Here is an 18,359-nt window from a genome sequence, read left to right as displayed (position 1 = left end):
CGGCACGATGGATGCGCTTCGAAGTCGGAAATGTGACCAAGCTTAGGTTACTGTATTGTATGCTTTGTTTGGTTGTTATCACACGTCAACGTCGTGTCGCGTCATGCAGGGCGTGGAACGAACTCGTTGCGATCAGCCTCGAGATGAATTCAAAGCGCGGCTGCCAATAATTCCTCCCAGCTGACAGGGACGACTAACTTACGACCAACAAGAGCGAGCAAACAACATTGCAGCAGAGAGGGGGGAGAGCGAGAGAGAGCCAAGCAACAGCTTTGGAAACGGAAAATTGTGGCTGTGCGGTTTCTGTGGCGCCCCGTTAAACGTTCACTGAGTCCACTAACTTAACTCGGCAACCTAGTGGACATGATTTGGACAGGATCTCCATTCAGACTAAACGGCCAGACTAGACTGTCTATCCCTTTCATTTCCATGGTGCTGATCCCCTTCGTACTTTAGCAAGGCCACCTCAAGAACCTGCCTACATACAGTCACTCTCGCCTGGCTCTACCCACACAAACGGGCATTCGTCCGCACGCAAAAGATCATCTGCAAATCATCACTGGTACACACATTATACATGCAACTGAGTCTCTTGAGAATTGATATTGCTCTGATAAAACCAGCCGTCGTGCTTTAGCCAAGGCAGTATGTATGTACGGATTTGGGGTTCCCCCGAGGTAGAAATATCCAATCTCTTGCATCAAACAGTCTTCCCCATCCAAATATGCCGTGGCTCTTCTATGCGACTGATTCAAGAGAATGCAGTAATGGCCGCAGCGAAGTCGGCGTCAAGCTTGTCCAGCACAGCCTTGGCAGCTGCCTGCTGGTCCGCCGCCGTGATGCCGTAGAGGGTAGTGCCGTAGGCATCGGTCTTGCTCTTGAGTGAGTTGAGGGTGCTGAGCACAACTGAAGCCACGCCAGCCGTCTCAAAATCAGCCTCGCGTGCGACAAGCGCGTTTAGAGAGGCTGCGATATCCGGCTCGCCAGTGTTGACGATGTAGGCGATGATAGTGGCAGAGTCTGCGCTCGAGGTTACAGCCTCATCTGAGGCGTTGTCATTGGCAGCATCGATCTGAGACCCGACATTGTTGGCAGCAGTCGCGATGCCGATGGCACCGACCGTCGAACCATCCCAGGCGGTGATGGTCGAGGTCAATGACTTCGTGGAGTCGTCGATGGCTTGAAGGTCGGCCAAAATCTCCGCCGTGTCACGACGAATGACGGCGCCGAAAACGGCGGTAGCGTAAAGGGCAAGTGTTGCGAATTTGACCATTTTAGCGGCGATGTTCCACTCGAGATTTGAGAGATGGCGATATGATCTGTATTGAGTTGAATCTGATAAGCTATGTTGATGAACTGAAGTAAACCCCAGCCTCGACTTTGTGGGATGCTCCGCCTCTATATAACCCAGGGGCCTTCGCATTCTAGCGATACTCAAAGCCTACCTGCCTCTTCCATCCTCGGTAGATTTGCCCGCTGGCTTGTGATGTTCTCACCAATTCTCAATGGACTTCATCTGACCGACAGTCACATGCTGGCGAGGCACAATGCTCGTCAGTAATCACGGCATATCGTACTTTCTTCAAGCTTGGTGGTACGCGTCTACGTAAGCGAGATGCCAGGAACGCATCCCCAAGCATGCAAGAGAAGCACAAATGACCATACTCTACTTGTCTTCTCAGCCGTATCTTCAGACCTGCTATAGAGGCTAAGACTTTTGGGTTGTTTTACATTCCTGGTCAGATCATGGAGAATCCTACCGGTAGTATTAGTTATGTAAGTGCTTTACAATTCTCCTCCATTAGGGTTGCCGCATTCAGCAGTCCAGTGTTTCTACAGCATTCAACCTTGCCTTATTGGCTTGCTCGGCCTTGTTATATTACACTCCTTGAAGCGAAGATCGGCAGTCCGTCCAACGTTGTACTAGCTGCATCTCTCGCCAGGTTCAAGCTAGTAGACGAGTTATGACCGCTGTTATAGCAATGGGTCTTCTCCGCGTCTAACCTGATACATTGTAGGACCGATGCGGGGAACATGGCATTGATTCACGATTGCCGAGAAGGTCAAAACCAAGACTTGCGGGAGTTTGGCTCTCCATCGAAGGATGTTCCTTTTCACATGCGTTCAATATTCTGGTTCGTCATTTTCATTCTGGGGACTTCGGGCCGTACCTGATTTCGTGAGACCGCCGAGACCTGCGAAAGCGCCTATACCCAAAGGGTTTTTGTTGCCCTCACTTTGCTTATACCTAAGTGTGCGGTCACGCGCGTCTCGTGCACTCCTTGCGATAATGGCGAACATTGTTATTCAAAGCATCTGCCGAGACCTTGTTTGCGTAGGCAACTCTGGCGATGCACATCTTAGGAAGTGGCCAAGGTAGGTTTTTTTTTTTTTTGTTTTTTTTTGTCTATGTGGCGACCTCTGTCGCTGCGCATGGCATTGACGCCCTAATGGACGCACTGCTATATCAGAATGAGTAACCGTGCCTCGGTGAATATTTCATAGTCCTGTCGTCAATGTTGAAAGGCCATATCAGCCTCGTCCATGAGTGCTCGCATCTAGGTAACCAGCAGCGTTCGGATTCAACGGTGACGTAGTTCGTGCTGGGTTCTGCACTGTTCTCTATTCACACCACCGATGCAGTTTCCTTGCTTCTCAGCTTGTTGCACTGCTGCCGGCGCCGGTTCCTTTTCTCCAAGACGGTGTTGCCCTCTTGTTTGTCTTGTGCCAGACTTTGACAGAGCCTGGAAGCCAGGCACGGAATTCCCACTGGAAAACATGACTATTTCAATTTCTACTGTGGTACTTGTATCGATTGACCAGCTCGGATGAGGAGAGCTGGCTCGATTGATTGTTGAGGGTGATACAACAAATTGAAAGCAGTAGACTAGATAGCCAATTACATACCCACCACTCAACCAAAATTGTGGTCGTACTCAGTAACGCTAAGTTCTAAAAAGCCATCCTATTCATTAGTATATCCATATAACCGCTCAACAGCCGACTCTTGTTAAAGCAGTGTATGGCCGTGCAAGAGTAGCAGTTTTCGTAACAACCTCTTTAACCTGGCGATCGTGGAAAACCCAAAGGAGCCCATAGGGCTCTTCATTGTGATAACTGACCCTCGTCAAGTATGATTAGATCGTCAATTGGGGGGGCGATGTCTTGCATTGCTTTTTTACATGACTGTGTAGACTGTTTCCTATATTGATGGACCGCGATTACTAGGATATTTCTGCCATGTGTCTCTAAATAATACTTAATCGTTACAACCAGAACATGCTTGGTTATCAACTTGCATCGGTCAGTTATTCAAATGGTGCATGTTACGATGCGAAAGATACTTACCAGCTTGGTGTTTTTCGACGGCATACAGCACTTATGGCCATGAGCGATTGATTATACGCTTCAGCCCAGACGATCCGGACTTGGCGACTTTCCCTACACTACTGTGGATCCCGGCAAGGGTTTGCAAGTTAAGCCTATGATCTTGACGTTGATGACATGACTGGTATTAGCAGTGAACGCCCTATCATACGCTCTCCAAGATACTGGTGTGCCGCGCATCGGGAAAATTCGCAGTGCGTAGCTCCTTCCGCACCACCAAACGAATACAGTATAACAAATATCTGAGACCATCTACGTGGCGCCTAAAAGTGCACTCTGGTTATACATAGAAGCATACTGGTGTCGAACAGAGAAACTTTTGGGCCTTTCTCAGTAAGTACATGTAGATATTGGCGAGGAAGGCTCGCATGATCTCGTACTCAGATGTGGACTCTACTTTCAGCTCTCAACTTACCGCCGCAGGGAGGAACTAAATGCGGCGCACAACTCAGACAAGTTGGCGACCTAGAAGAACGCCTCGTCCAAGTTGTATCACAAATGCCACTGGGAGTGCGAAGGATGTTTGAGTACAACACTAGATGCTTGGAGGTAAATGACCTCTGACATGCGGCTGGTCAAAGAAATTTACCGTATCTTGTTAAAGAGTCTTGATCGCAACGTGGCATTTATGTTGCTTGGAGACGCGTTGCATTCCTCGACAGCCGATAGCTACCGCACGACAAGATGTAGTTTTGTGGCCCCTATATTGTAGCTGACCAGATTGCCCAAAAGATGATGGCAGCACAAAATTTACCAAGAGACGCGACGTCCCGCAGCAACCGCAGATCATGGCGGCAGCCAGGTTCAAGAGTGGCCGGTGTGGACGACAAGTTTATCGACTTGGCAATTACCAGACTGTTGAAGCTGGCAAGAGCTTGACTTACGAGAGTTGTAATATTCAGTTCGCCATCGAAAGTTTATAAATCATGTCTAGTGTTTTAAACAGAATAGATTACCTTTGCAGATTATGAATCGCAGCTGTTTAACACGAACTGTTACTAGCCCCGCTATGCAAAGCACTAACTTATGTAACCTAGTCTAGTACTAAGGTTAGACGCAACTGAAGCCACACGAGCGAGTGAGTATGCTTTACTTTCAGACGTCACTTGTCCCATAATTTGTTGAAAAGAAAAATCGGAGGTATCTTCTCCTAAAATGGCTTTGGAAGAACAGAGAAGAGAAGGCCTGACGCACTGACGTTAATTTCTTGAATTACGTTACTTATGTTGCTAAAGTTTGTGCAGATACACGAAATCTCGTGTGCATTCCAACATAGGTATAATGGCTACCAACGTCATAAGCTACCTCACTCACTGCCTTTTGTACCCCAATATCTCAGCAATCCTAAATCAGCAACGTAATCGAATCTGGCACCACATCGGAGGTACAACAGGACGTCCAAGATGACATCTAAGCCATATCAGAAAGAGCTGGACCTTGCTCTCAAAGCTGTGCATCGAGCTAGCATTTTAACGAAAAAGGTCCAACGGCAGGGGAAGGATAAAGGCGTGTCCGATAAAAGTGATGCCTCCCCCGTCACCATGGCCGACTTTGGAGCGCAAGCACTACTCATTGGAGCCTTGCACGACGCATTCCCTGATGATGTGTTTGTCGCTGAAGAATCCTCGGACATCCTGCGAGCAAACAGCGAATTGCTAGACCGCGTCTGGGAGCTTGTCACATCTGTTAACGATCTAGATGGCCTACCACTCCCTAGCAGTAAGCAGGACATGGTCGAATTAATCGACTTGGGCAGTAGTGGCAGCAAAGCAGCAGAGAGCGGGAGTGAGCGAATATGGATTTTAGATCCTGTCGACGGCACCAAGACCTTTATGACCGGTAATCAATATGCTGTCTGTCTTGTGAGTCAAAAACCAGGATCATGTAACTTGAGCCGTTGCAGCAGAACATTAATTTGCTTTAGTGCTTGATGGAAGACGGCAAACAGAAAGTAGGTGTGTTAGGATGTCCGAATCTTCTCTACGACACAGCAACGCCAATCGTGGCTGAAGATATCGTCGATGTCGACGGCAATGGACTCATCGTAGCTGCTGTTGCCGGCCAAGGTACCTTTTGTGCGCCACTCGATAGTTTCGCAGATGAGAACGCTCGCACTGCACTCAAGCTAAACACAGTGCCGCCTTATCCTGGAACCATGCGGTTCATCGACTCGATGGCGTCAGAACACATTTCGAAGCTGCACCATGAACGTCTCTACCAACGTGGATTCCCCGACGCTCCTCATCGCATGGGTGCAATCAACGATATCTTGTGGCCCGAGGATATCTCGGCAATGCAGATGAAATACATTGCCATCGCGTTAAATGCCGCCGATGCCACATTTTGGATTCCTGCTGACAAGGAATTCTATGGCTCTGTATGGGATCATGCCGGAGGTCAGCTCATCCTCGAGGAGGCCGGTGGAGTGGTCACCGATAGCGCTGGAAACCGATTTGTTTTCTCCAAGGGACGGCGAACTTTCGCAGGCGGCAATTGGGGTTTTGTGGTGGCCAGAAGCCCTGAAATCCACAAGTTTGTTTTGACTGAAGTTCAGAATTTGATCAAGCAGGGCATTTGACAAACCGTGGCTGACGGTAGGGCTCTCTGAGGGGGGCAGTAACACTTGAACAAAATACCAATACTATACACCTATCAAGTCCAAGTCAATCTCAACTTGACGAACGTCTTTGCAATTTCTATCTCGTTTCAAAGCTCTGTTCTATTTATCCATCGGTTGAATACATTCCGTTATGACTCCTTCATGGCAAGTAACCAAAGAAAAAAAGCCATGAAGGTGAGGTGTATTCGACAGTTGATTGATTCTCACCGATGAGGGAAACCGCATCCTCGACATTGACAACTGGAACATTCCTCTCCATCGACAAAAAAGGCTGCCGGGGACTTTATAACACGGCGCAGTTCCTATAACATAAAAATCTCACCTGTTATCGGGGTTTTGGGGGGGGGGGGGGGGGGTTAATTATTGCGAAATAATCAGTAAGATCTCGATTGTCTTAAATGTCGACACACGATCGATAGACTTGCTAAAAAAAAAGAAAGAAAAAAAGGTGAAAAGCGATCTCGAGAACTACTTACTATTACTGACGCTGGGAAGTATGGCCCTCGAAGCTGAAATTCTCTGCAAAGACTTCAGAACCTCCTCCCTCGACTCTCCCAAGATATCAGGTGCAAAAGATACGTTGATGAAGCTGATGGATGACTGCCCGATCACAGATGCCCTCTCAATGCCCAAAACTGCATATCCACCAACGTCGATGAGAAGGACCTTTTCGTCTTTGTCGAGGCGATGCTTACAATATCTCGAGTAGGGATCGGCTAGTGCTGACAGCTTCATGTATGATCATTTACCCTCTAAAAAGATCTTTCGACTTGTTGCTAGCTGCCTCGGTGATTCCTTTGACCTTGAATGCCCCCTGTCGGTTCTGGACCTCATGTACAAATGTCAGCCCAGCTGTCGAGCCAGGCGCTAGAACTTCAACCGTCGTATCCTTCAGATCTGCCTGCTCCGTGCTCCAGCCGCCTTCAGATCTCGAACCAGGATGTACGCTCTGCTGAGTGACTCCGCGAAGGTGAGCCTATTTATCAGGTGAGAGGTCTCGGACATGACCTTGAAAATTCGCATCACGAGCTACTTCATCATTTCTACCCTCGATCTCACTTTTTAAGCTCGGCGGTTAAGCGTCGTAGCGGTTGTAGAACGGCAATATTCCCTATTGTCTGTAATCATTCGTACGCCCGAACTCCTCGGGGTCGTCGTACGGAGCTGGTGTACTAGCAGGGAGGAGGTGCACGTCCCATCATTTGAGCATGAAATCAAGTTTTGCGTATGCCAGATTGTTTGCGGTAAGGTTCGTAACTCTCGTATGAACAGGAAGTGACGAGGCTTCTGTTGAAGGTTGGTAAGGGACATAATCTGGTAGATAAACAAGACGCTGATTGGCGTATCTCTCTTTCTCAGGAATTTTGATCACGGGTACCTCTGTCATCTTGACACATTGGCAGTCTGATTTGATTTGGGAGAAGGGGGTTGTTGCTGGAGATTGATATAAGACCAAATACGAAACACGACAAAGAAAAAGATTAGGTATAAATATTGCAATTATCGTTTCAGATAAAAGTTCATGATTCTATATAGATAACACCAGAACTCTTGGCCTTTGCAAAGGTTTGAGGCTATATATCTAGTAGATTTCGGGTTCCGGCTCAATCAACATACGAATAATAAGCGGCTGCAGTGGTTGACGAAAGCTGTCATGCATCGCAGGACCTGCATAAGTTACCAAATATTTTAGTTCTCCTGCCCGTCTGACTGATATTCTTTTGACCATGTACCATTTGTGTGAGCACCAAATTACAAAAGAAAAACAAAAAAAAAAAAACAAAAAAAAAACTTTACCCTTGCACGGGATCCAAGACCCCTAAATCATTCTGGTACCGATAACGATGGATATTGTTGGAACAGATCCAAAGACGTCGTGGTAATGCCACTTGAAATTCTACATCACAAAGTCTGGATCGATCGCCAACTTCGTTCTTTGGACGACGTCTTTGGAACATAGTAAATCTAAAAAGAAAAGGAAAAGGCGTTTTCTGAGCCAGTGAAACAGGTAATCCGGTGATTCAACTCCTGGCACAGCCAAGGTTCGAACTGGATACTTGAAATATATGAGAATTTCGAAAAGAAAACCATGGAATAAGATACTAAGTAAGCTGAAAATACAGTTTGTAAAGTCTGAGGCGTTAAGAATTGAGCCACCTGTATCTCCTTCATCTTAAATACATCGCGACCCAGCTAGTCTTCAGTATGGGTGACGCGACTTTTCACGAACACCAATAACACCTTCAACTTCAGTATCTGGGCCCAGACGTGAAGCCTTAGGAGAGGTTATCGGAACCGTGGTACGTCTGTGTGCTGATTGTTTTCGGATATATCGAGACTTTCTCTTGCTTGCGGACTGGGGCGCAAGATGCTTCGTGATGATGATACTAGTCTTGAGATGGGCGTGTAACCTGTAGTTATTGCTACTGGTGTTCTGTTAGCGGAATGTGACGATGGACTTATTATGTCGGCTAGAATCATAGCTGCTTGCGCTCACAGTGTTGTGGAATTATAAGAATGATATCGTTCAGTCATGTTATATTTTGGTGGAGTCTCAGATGGGGCACATGATGTAGGTGCGTACGCCTTAATTGGGCTGGTTCAACCTGGAGTTACCGGTTGTGGAACTTCAGTGTTGTGTACCGTTGTGGAAGCTCCAGTGGATAGGACTGGTGTGGTTGGTATATGAGTATGAGACCTTCCAACATAACTAGTGGCAAAAGCATGTTGTGTAAGTTATAGCCAGGCTGGATTAAGACCGTTTAAATGTCCTAGACTTTGGTATTAACCTATGTGCAATCTCTCCTCGTTCCAAGCTAAAGCATTCGGTTGCGGCGAGGCACTATAGCGGCCTGGAGTTTTAGCATCTGGGGGTGGAGGAGGTGCACCATAGTACTCCGACGTGGTCGAGGATATTATAGGCAAATCGGGATGTTAGTTTGTGTGAGAATTTCGCCGTGTATTGTTGTATGATATCTTATCTCAATAACACTTGTGTCTAGATGGGCAAAGTTGTTGTCGCTAAAGGACAAGATTTTAAGGCACTCCGGTTCCCTTTTATTAGCCACTTAGATCTAAGCTTCTAAGTGTGATCATAGTCTCATCGACGTCTACATATCATCAAACGACGAGGACTACAAACAGACAGTGATTGAGTATTACTATCTCGTTCATCCTCGGTTGCAAATCACTTTGCCAGATACTCCAGAAATAAGATCTTGTTGTCGTCAAGAGATTTGTCTTACATGTTTTGATCCGGTATGTGGAGGATGGTTTGGTGACTTGTCAAGACGACATACTGGGGCTACGCTCCATAGGGTGCCCTTGATAACAGGAAATACGCACTTCCCATTAGTACATGTCTAGTCACAACGATTTTGTTAACGGAAGTTGCTATTGATACAACTTTAATTTAAGCGATGGAACCGAGATCAGCAGTGAGCTGGCTAAACCTGGAAGTGGTATCTACCCGATCCTAAACACATCTCAAACAGAAATAAATCAAATATCATGGCGAGGCCAATATTCCAGCCTCGTCCAAAATCCCGCGACGCCATTTCCATATTCGCCAAGCAATGCTAGGTTAGGCTAGGTTAGGAAGTACCATTCCAATTAACGTTCCCAAGTCCTCCCATAATGTCGTGACCCCCATAGTTAAAGCCATTCAGATACGTGTCGATGTCAGTCATGCCCTCATTCTCCAAAACACCCATCAACTCAATTTGTTGAGATTGGCTCAAACTTCCTTGTCGCTCCGGAGGTAATCCAGGAAAGGTATTGCCGTTCATTCCCATCATATTGAAACCGCTATTCCCGGCATCGTTCCATATGTTTCCATTTGCATTGCCGAACGCATAGGGAGAGATGAATGGCGGTGGTGGACTAAACCAATCTGTGACAGTCGTTGCTGGCGGTAACGGCCGCTGTCCCATAAAATGGTGTTGCTGCTGTTGCTGTTGTTGCGGTAATTGTGGAATTGTGAAGGCGGGTTGCGGTGTCCGCTGTTGCTGATGTATCTGCTGTGGAGGCATTTGTTGGGGCATCATATTGGGCATGCTTATAGGATGTCCTTGTTTCATGATCGGCGTAGACGTGGCTGTTGTCGACATGAGTGGAGTGCTTAGCAAAGGCGTGGCAGCAGAGCCATTTCCGACCGAGTCTGGTGGCGTTGGCAAGTGATCTGGAGGAGAGAGCACCGGCGGAGGCGGGGAAACTGTCGCCTCTGTTCCTGGAGGAGTTGACTCTTCCAAGAGCAAATTTTCCGTTGACTGTGTGAAATCGGGTGGGAAATAGCTGAACCGCCGTCCAGTAGTTGGTTCATTTGAAGCAGGGTTGAGGAAAATGGAGTTTGAGCGGAACGCGGGCTGACTAGGGAACGAACTATCAAACGTTACTTGTTCAGGCTGCGTATCAAAAACATAGCCAAACTGTGGAGGGTTGAATGCAGTGGCAGCTGCCCCATTTTGCGACATCGTGGTGGCGTTCATGATCTCAGACGACGGCGAGTTCGTGTCAGCTTGTGAAGATGGCGTACCAAACATACTCGAATTTGAGTGCATAGGCGTGCCCCTCGCTTCATAACTTCTGAGGCATGCTTCTGAAAATTTGGCATACAACTTGGAAGCCGCTGAGGTACCCGGCCACCGTTCTGCACAAGAGTCGATGATATCAAGGCAAACATTGATGAGCTCCTGTACCTCTTCGCGCGAATGTGCTGATCGCACTTCTGGATAGCTGGCAACCGTCCACAATATGGTATTAACAGACATGTAGAGAGTGAGCAAGAATACCCATGTGATGTCAATCGCTGACGCCATGACCTGCTTGCTTGAGATGTTAATCACAAACGCAGCAGATTCGAAGCACTTGGTGGCGGAATTTGGAGATGGCTTCGGCACCTGCGGTGATGGCCTGTGAAGTGCTACCACCATGGTGTGGTAACGGCCAGTGAACCTATTACATGGCTATCAGTGTTGTCGAGAGAGCGAGATAGATACGAGGCTTGACTTACCACGGTTTACACCAAGGGGGATTTTCCGGCGTTGAGTTAATCCACTGGTCCATTCTGGACTCAATCGAGACAAACCACGGGTCACGATCATTTCGTGGTGTTGATTGCTTCTTTTCGTACAGTACTCCCCGGACCTCATTTTGGAGCAACCTCATCTTACAGAAATGGATTGCCACTAACTTGCGGGGATCTACCGCACCAGGTAATATGCCGTTTGCGGTTATGCTTCTATCTTCAATGGTGGAGAAAAATGTAACATCCACAAAGTCGTTGCTTTTCGCGAACCCGTTAGGTCGTCCCATGCTATACGCGAGACCAAATTCGTTTGTCATCACGATCCAACTGAGCCGTCGTCGTAGGTCTAGAGTTAAGGTGTCATCGATACCAAGGCCAATGGTCTTTTCGTCAGCGAGGCCCATCTGCTGACATATCCTGGTCGCGAGCCCAACAATATAGTAGACAGCGGTTCGCGTAGGTGTTAAGAGCGAATACTGAGCCAGCAGAATGAGACATTGGAGCGTCTTCAGATCCTTTGGCCGAACCACATCCTCGAAATACTGCATAGCGGACAGATAGTAGCTATCCGCCAGTCCAGCATATGTAGTGTCGAGCTTCTGCATACTAATGGCCATGACCAATCGCACAACGAATTGCTGGTATGCATCCCGGCTTCCGCTATATACATCTCGTATGGCTTCCTCGAGCTTCCTTTCATGGAGCACAGGCGTGAACACCTGGGCTACGATGTGTTAGGGACGCCACATGTCAAGAGTTCTTGTTGTCAACACTCACCTCGTTGTTGATAGACCTCTAGCAGCCGGTCAACAATGGCTCTACTTGGCAGATTGGCAGCAGGAACGCCGCTCAGCATGGGGTAACTTTTCTTTCTTGCCGACATGGGAGGTGGTATGCTGAAAGACATAGACCTCATAGCAACGGAGCCTAGCCCGTCCTGTGCTGCATGTCGCCTATCACGAACCGACGGCACGATCTCGGATATGCGGTTGGAGTCTGTATACCGTTTTGCTTCCTCCATTACCATGCGGGTCATGGCAATACCACTCGATGGGCCCAGGTAGCGTGGTGTCTCATCCGACTCGTTGAGTCGCACGAGGCCGCCGGGACGTAGGAGTTCCTCATTGTCTTTGGGGAACGCCTCGTCATCTGTGTAGTGACCGAGTTCAGCTTCGAGGGCCCGCACTTTCTCCTGGAGCTTGACGACATAGTATCGGCTTATCTTCTTTCCCTTGGTGGTGTCGAAGTACTCGCATGTTGAACCCGATCGTTCACATGGTAGACAGCGGGGTAGCGTTGGATCGCATCGCGTTTTCCTCTTTGCACGACGGGTCTCAGTCACAGTTCACGGCACCCACAAAACCGATAGAGCCTTGATGCAGGCATCCCCGGAGTGGAGTCTGTAGATGCGGTTTGCTTACCTGGCGACAACGGCAACATGCCGTTAGTGTGTGCGCAATGCGATGCGAGGCCTCGCCTTCACCATCGCCATTTGATGGCTCTCGAGGAAGTTGGGCGGGCCTGTTTTGATTATACCGCTGAGGCGGTCTCGGGTGTTGATATGGCCCGAAGCCCTCGGCGTGTCGGAAGACGTCTGAGGCGTCCATGGGCGCAACAGCAGAGGCAAGGGTGTTGTGTTGGTGGCTCTGTCTTCTGGAGTTGTCTTTTCTAATGCGGCTCTGGGCTTTGGAACTACAGGGTGTCTTCGATAACGCGGGGAGCTACGGCTTTCCTGCACGATTCCCGACGGCAGAAGACAGACTACTAAGTTAATGTCGACCGTGCTCCACAAGTACACGTATGTAGATAGTAGTGTCAGCTGTGTGTACTGTGCTATAGGATAGGTCCTGAGCTGAGGCTGAGGCTGAGGCTCTTGCTGTCGCAGAGCTCATAATCCTCTATGGTTGGAGACGGAACGACTGCTTCGTTTGGCGATGGGTGATACAGTGCTGCATGTCCCTGCTACCGAAGCCTTGCAGATCACTCACTAACCTAACCTGAGTACTCACTCACTCTACTGGCACCAACGGAGCATTTGCAGGGGGAGCGAACGGCATTCCGTGCGGAGAACTGATTGGTTATTCTGGATCATTGCCCGACGAAAACCTACCTCTGCTCGCCCGAAGTTTCACGCGGCACTATTTTCTCCTTCCATATTGCCTTCTAGATTTGTTCCTTTTCGCTTGGGCGTTTCGTTTCAGGTCCCACACCCTGTCCTACGCTCGATGGCGTAATCAACCACTGTTCTGACTATTGCATAGCGGGCTGGGGTGTCATGATGGCAAGCATTCTTTCGCCGTGTTGACTCGTTTTGAGTCAGGGCTTCGCTCCATCCACGCCGCATTGTTTCTCATTTGGTCAACTATCGGGTATGACGCCGTCTCCATTGAAGCGCTACTTAGCTTTGGCACTCAGCGGGCCAGCACAGATTGCGCACGAAGCTAGTCTAAAGCAGAGTCGACCCACCGGGCGTTTTGACATGTGCCCTGAAGAGCCTCGTCATGATGAATGTTGGATGTCTACTTTCTACACACGTTGCCTCATTCGGTTGCTCGCACTTTCTCGAGACTTTTAAATTTGAATCCTGAAGCAGCCCAGGGCAGGCGTCTGAACATGAATATCTTGGTCTCGCTGTTCAACGGGTCAAACTGGAATATCGGCACCATGCCCCCCATGCCAGCTGTGATGTTTGCTTCACTTAGCGTCACTCCCTTCAGCTCTATCGTCGCCGAATTCATGTACGTTGGACATGCATTATCATCCTCTTGCGTGTGGAGGTGCCTCGCTTGTAGATTTACTAATAGCCCAGGCCAGAACAAGGGCAAAAGGTACATCGCAGCCCCTGGGGTCCTGGTCGCCCGTGGTGGGGACGGCGCTTATATGTATACAGTTGCTGCCATAAAAGGTACCTGACACCCACTCCGAGCTGGAAGTTGCTTGTTCGGTATCGAAATTGTCGCACCGAAAACTGATCACACTTGCTCCTCCTCTAATGTTCTTGTGCTACTTTGAGTTTTATGTATCCAGGAACACTGCTTGCGCTATGTTTAGAAAGCGATCCTGGTTCCGAGGATCTAGAACCAGATGAATGCAGGGGCTTCAACTCAATAGTCGACCCCTGCTTGCTTGTATACTTGAGCAGTTGAAACCAAAAACTCGACCGTGCAGATCGACAACCTTGGTGAGCTGTTTATTCATGGAAGATGGTGGAAGCAGGACGGAAGCTTCAACAATTCGACCACTGGCTGTTAGCTTGCTTGGATGCTATCTGGTTCTGCTGGTTGTTCTAACACCAGGTCTTTGGATTGCTCGGCATCTAGAAGTAGCCCAATTCTCTCTGCTGGTACTGTATGGTTACAGCGCTGTCTGATTAGAACCCTGTTCGCGCTACTGCATTCCTGACGGCGCGGGAATGTGGGAGTCGCCTCAGTCATAACGAATCAGGAGCGACCGAGGTCTCAAGTGCCCAGAGCCTCGTCGGCGGCGGCCAGATGAGAATGAGAGTTATAACCACGTTTGAGATGACTCGAGTATCTACTGTACTGCACACAGACTGGCCCCAAATAGACTGGCAGGATGGGTATTGTCGCAAAGATCGATAGCGCATTTTGCGGGAAGCAACACGAGTTGGCCTCATCAAACACCCCACGGACGGACTCTTCCTCGGCTGGTCACGTTACAAAACTCCCCGACATCACACCTGACGGCCAATTTAAGTTTTACCCCACCTTGAAACTCTCCCAATCTGTCTGAGGTCCCTTCCGTCAACCACCGCGCAGTTGCATCAGCAATATTCCGTTGGTTGCGACCCGCCCGGCCTAAGAGACGATAGCGCCAGGCCATCTAACATCTGTGCGACTACTCCATGCCCTCATTAGCTGCCAGCGTCACGGAATGAGGCTCTGCTCAACAACAAACGTAGCTTGACAGACTGTATCGATTCCCGCTCTTCCACGGCGGCGCTCTTCTTTTTCTCCCTCTGACTGATTTGACTTTCTGGGAAAGCTTTATGCGTTTGTTGTGCTATCTATCTATCCCCCAAGTTCTGGCAGCATCGTCGTGTATCTCGGCGACCTTCTCCCGGTAGGCCTTCGAACTAGGCCACCCCACCCCCATGCTCATAGCCAGCTTGTCAACTGCACTACTCTCCTTCGAAAATTCAGATCAACTATTGACCTGGAACTCCTGCTTCCGGAAAGAGGAGAGATATGCCTCGCTCTAGCTTCTCAGAGAATCCTCTACTACGGGTTTCACGTCCTGTATCTGCTTGCTCGCGATGTGAGTGACTTCCTTTGGAAGATCGTCTTGTCCACACCCATGTTCGACCCACTGACTTCCTGAAGGTCGAGCTGCCAAAGTTAAGGTGATTTTACATCCACGGGGTTAGCTAAAGAGTCACTGTACTGATTGCCAATTCAAGTGTGATGGCAAGTTGCCGGCTTGTACGGCCTGCGAGAAAGCGGGCCGGGAGAATGAGTGCTCCAGCGCCAACGACCAGTTCGCTCGTGGAAAAGAGCGCAGGTACGAACCGACGATGCTGCCACACTATGAGAGCTATTGTTGACATGCATATCCAGTTATGTCGCAGCCTTGGAACTCCGTATTGAGAAACTGGAAAGACGCCTGAATTATGCAAAGTCTAGGAAAGCGTCCGTCGCTCAGCATGAAATGGAACCACCGCCACCACCTTTCCAGGAATCGAATAGGAAAGATTCTTTGGCAACAATCAGGGCAGCCATCCACAGAAAGGCTGAGCGGAAACGAGAGAACTCGGACGTCAACTCTCTCATGTCCGATTTTGGATTTTTGTGCGTTGGCTCAAAATGGCATCCAGGTTCATCCACCAGCTAACAATGGCAACTAGATCGATCAATGCGACGACTCGAGATTTTGAACCGTCCATGAGCAATATGACATTTGCAAGGCTTGTGCTAGCAGCTTCGTCGAACAACCGCCTTCCTAACACTCAGAGCTGGAACGCGCCTTCCAGGCAAGACTGTCACGATATCGTGCAGTATTATATGAACAACATTTACTCACTTTATCCAGCTTTCTCGGAGACGATCTTCTATACCTTGATAGAACAAGTGTATAGTCAGCCGGATAGGTCATTCAAGGATTCCGAGTACTGGCTCGTGTACATGGTACTGGCGGTCGGATCTATGGCTCAGAGTCGGACAAAGAATGACCTCCATTATATGAATGGCATATACTTTGTTTCAAAGGCTGTCAGATATGCTGATAAAGCTCTCACGCCTGGTTATGTCACACAGATCCAGTCGCTCATACTGCTTACCCAATACTCTATGCTGGACCCGACGCATTTTGACAGTTGGCACTTGATTGGCTTTGCATGTCGTTCGGTAATAGACCTAGGGTTTCATCAAGATCCGCCGTCTGAGCAAATGCCCGACAAAGCGCAATTGGACATGCGGCGCAAGCTCTTCTACTGTGCCTATTCTCTTGACAGGTTTGTACAAGTAACCAAGTCCAGTTTAAAAGATGTAGCTTACGTGGCTTCAGGTCCATCAGCATGGTACAGGCACGTGCCTTCTCTTTTACAGATGCATCATCAAACGTGGCTTGGCCAAGACAGCAATCGTTTAGCCGTCGTGCCTCCATTACTGGTCAGATGTTAGCTGGTTCTGAACCAGCATTTCTACTCTTCCAATTGCGATGGGCGCAATCACACTGGTATCAAATCCTATTCCAATCAGACAAAGCGCCATTACCTGACTCAGATTCATTCGTGTGGCAAATGTGTCAGGACATGCGAGAGTGGGCAGATACCCTCCCGCTGAATTTGCCTGTTTCAATGAGGGAGTTATTCGATCTCGAGCTTCGGTATAGCTATGTCTACTGTCTCATGGAGTCAGAGAGAACGCCAAACATGACAAATTATCGCCGCTTGCTCATATTTGAGCATACGATCGCGTATCTTGATCGTATATATGAAATCGCCCAGAACGGTCCGCCCAATGCGTTCTACACAAGCCATGACGCGCTTCGTGTCTTCTTCATGGCAACCAAGCTAGTAGCCGTATTAAACGAAGCCGAGGACCTTGTAGCAGCAGGTGTTACGGTTGCACCGCCTCCTAGCCAACCTGGCAGGTCGCCCCCACCGCCTCTTCCGCTTCGGCCTGGGGGGCCTACAATTGATAATCTGCAAAGAAGCTTAGACGCTCTTGAGAGAGCAAAGCAGACTCTGGGCAAATGGGGCCAGCGTTGGCAGGATTCTTCATCTCTCCAACAAGCTCTGGATCTCATGACGATAAACGTGATTGCGAGACTTCGGTTAAGGCAGTCGATGCGACAAAGGATGTCCCCGCCTCAACATTCTGTATCGCCCCCAGCGCCTCGTGAAATGAGATGGGTGGATGTTGACGTCGAAGCAATGGTGAGGGGTAATAGATAATGAGTTCATAATGGGCTTTCCTTGGAGAATATGAGCAACGAGTTTACGGCCGATTTAGAGGTTTGGGTTGCCCGTCAATGGGAAGTGAGTGAGCGAACGGTTAAATAATTCCACCAACAACGTCTCCCGTACCAAATTCAACGTACTCCAACTCAAATAGGTTCCCCGTACGGCGCCAATACAACAAGAAAACTTTTTAAAAAAAAAAATAAAAAAAAAGGAAAAAAGACGAAAGTGACCTGCATGTTCTAAGCTATTTGGCAATTTCATGCTAGTTGACTTCGTTAGAATTCTAGTAGAGCAGGTGTCCACTATTATGGAATTAAATGGTCCGTATTGATTAAAACCATGAAGTACTTCACACAATGAACGACTCGAGAAGAGCTGTGGATTGGATCTTTCTTTCCATGATTCGGAGATTGGAACAAAAGTTTAACACTTTTCAGCAGAGTGTTATGGGAGGCAAAACTACTCCGACACGGGGAATCGAACCCCGGGCATGACGGATCAATAATGAGAGCGTCATATGTTAGCCACTACACCATATCGGAAATCTTTGATTGGTTGATGAAAGAGGGGGCTAGTACTATAACTCATATTGCTTGACTTTGCCTGCTCCACTTTAATTGGGGAGGGAGGTGTCTCCACGAATTGTACACTGCTGGAAGCCATTCCGTAGTTCTCACACAAAGTAGTTAAGCATAAGGTGTGCTAAAGAATGCCTGCGTCGAGTCGTCGAATGTACTCCACTAGCTTTGCCATTCTTTCTTGAACTAATTGTGAGAAGAAGTCGGCACTGCCACGAGTCAAACCACCGTAATTTGGCAATCCCGGATAAATGAGCCGAAAGACTACGAACAAACACAAATACATATCTTTAACGACTGCAGCTCGCATTACCTGATATATAT

The 18,359-nt window shown here is 48.4% G+C and overlaps 3 protein-coding genes and 1 non-coding gene across 4 annotated transcripts; 2 read left to right on the top strand and 2 right to left on the bottom strand.

Moving 5' to 3' along the window:
• The first annotated feature begins 4,485 nt into the window (after window positions 1-4,485).
• BKA67DRAFT_548325 (uncharacterized protein) lies at window positions 4,486-6,342 on the top strand. Its single transcript, XM_046101508.1, has 2 exons — window positions 4,486-5,249; window positions 5,312-6,342. Exons 1-2 carry the CDS (start codon window positions 4,791-4,793, stop codon window positions 5,963-5,965), a joined length of 1,113 nt encoding a protein of 370 aa, XP_045964661.1. The 5' UTR covers window positions 4,486-4,790; the 3' UTR covers window positions 5,966-6,342.
• Window positions 6,343-9,600: 3,258 nt separating this feature from the next.
• Window positions 9,601-12,640, bottom strand: BKA67DRAFT_509326 (fungal-specific transcription factor domain-containing protein; the record flags this gene model as incomplete). The annotated part of the gene is made up of 4 exons (XM_046097232.1): window positions 9,601-10,960; window positions 11,019-11,757; window positions 11,811-12,351; window positions 12,455-12,640. 4 exons carry the CDS (start codon window positions 12,638-12,640, stop codon window positions 9,601-9,603), a joined length of 2,826 nt encoding a protein of 941 aa, XP_045964660.1.
• A 2,601-nt stretch (window positions 12,641-15,241) lies between these two features.
• On the top strand, window positions 15,242-17,448 carry BKA67DRAFT_589934 (N-terminal binuclear Zn cluster-containing/DNA binding domain-containing protein; the record flags this gene model as incomplete). The annotated part of the gene is made up of 5 exons (XM_046104526.1): window positions 15,242-15,315; window positions 15,429-15,554; window positions 15,611-15,841; window positions 15,898-16,503; window positions 16,557-17,448. 5 exons carry the CDS (start codon window positions 15,242-15,244, stop codon window positions 17,446-17,448), a joined length of 1,929 nt encoding a protein of 642 aa, XP_045964659.1.
• A 471-nt stretch (window positions 17,449-17,919) lies between these two features.
• Window positions 17,920-17,999, bottom strand: BKA67DRAFT_t16. The gene has a single exon. It is a non-coding gene; the product is annotated as a tRNA-Glu (tRNA).
• Window positions 18,000-18,359: the final 360 nt, after the last annotated feature.

The sequence above is a fragment of the Truncatella angustata genome (genome assembly GCF_020726525.1).
Source record: "Truncatella angustata strain MPI-SDFR-AT-0073 chromosome Unknown BKA67scaffold_1, whole genome shotgun sequence".
In the NCBI taxonomy this organism is placed as follows: Eukaryota; Fungi; Ascomycota; class Sordariomycetes; order Amphisphaeriales; family Sporocadaceae; genus Truncatella; species Truncatella angustata.
Note: the sequence above shows the minus strand (reverse complement) of the source record. Positions and strands in the feature narration are given on the sequence as shown.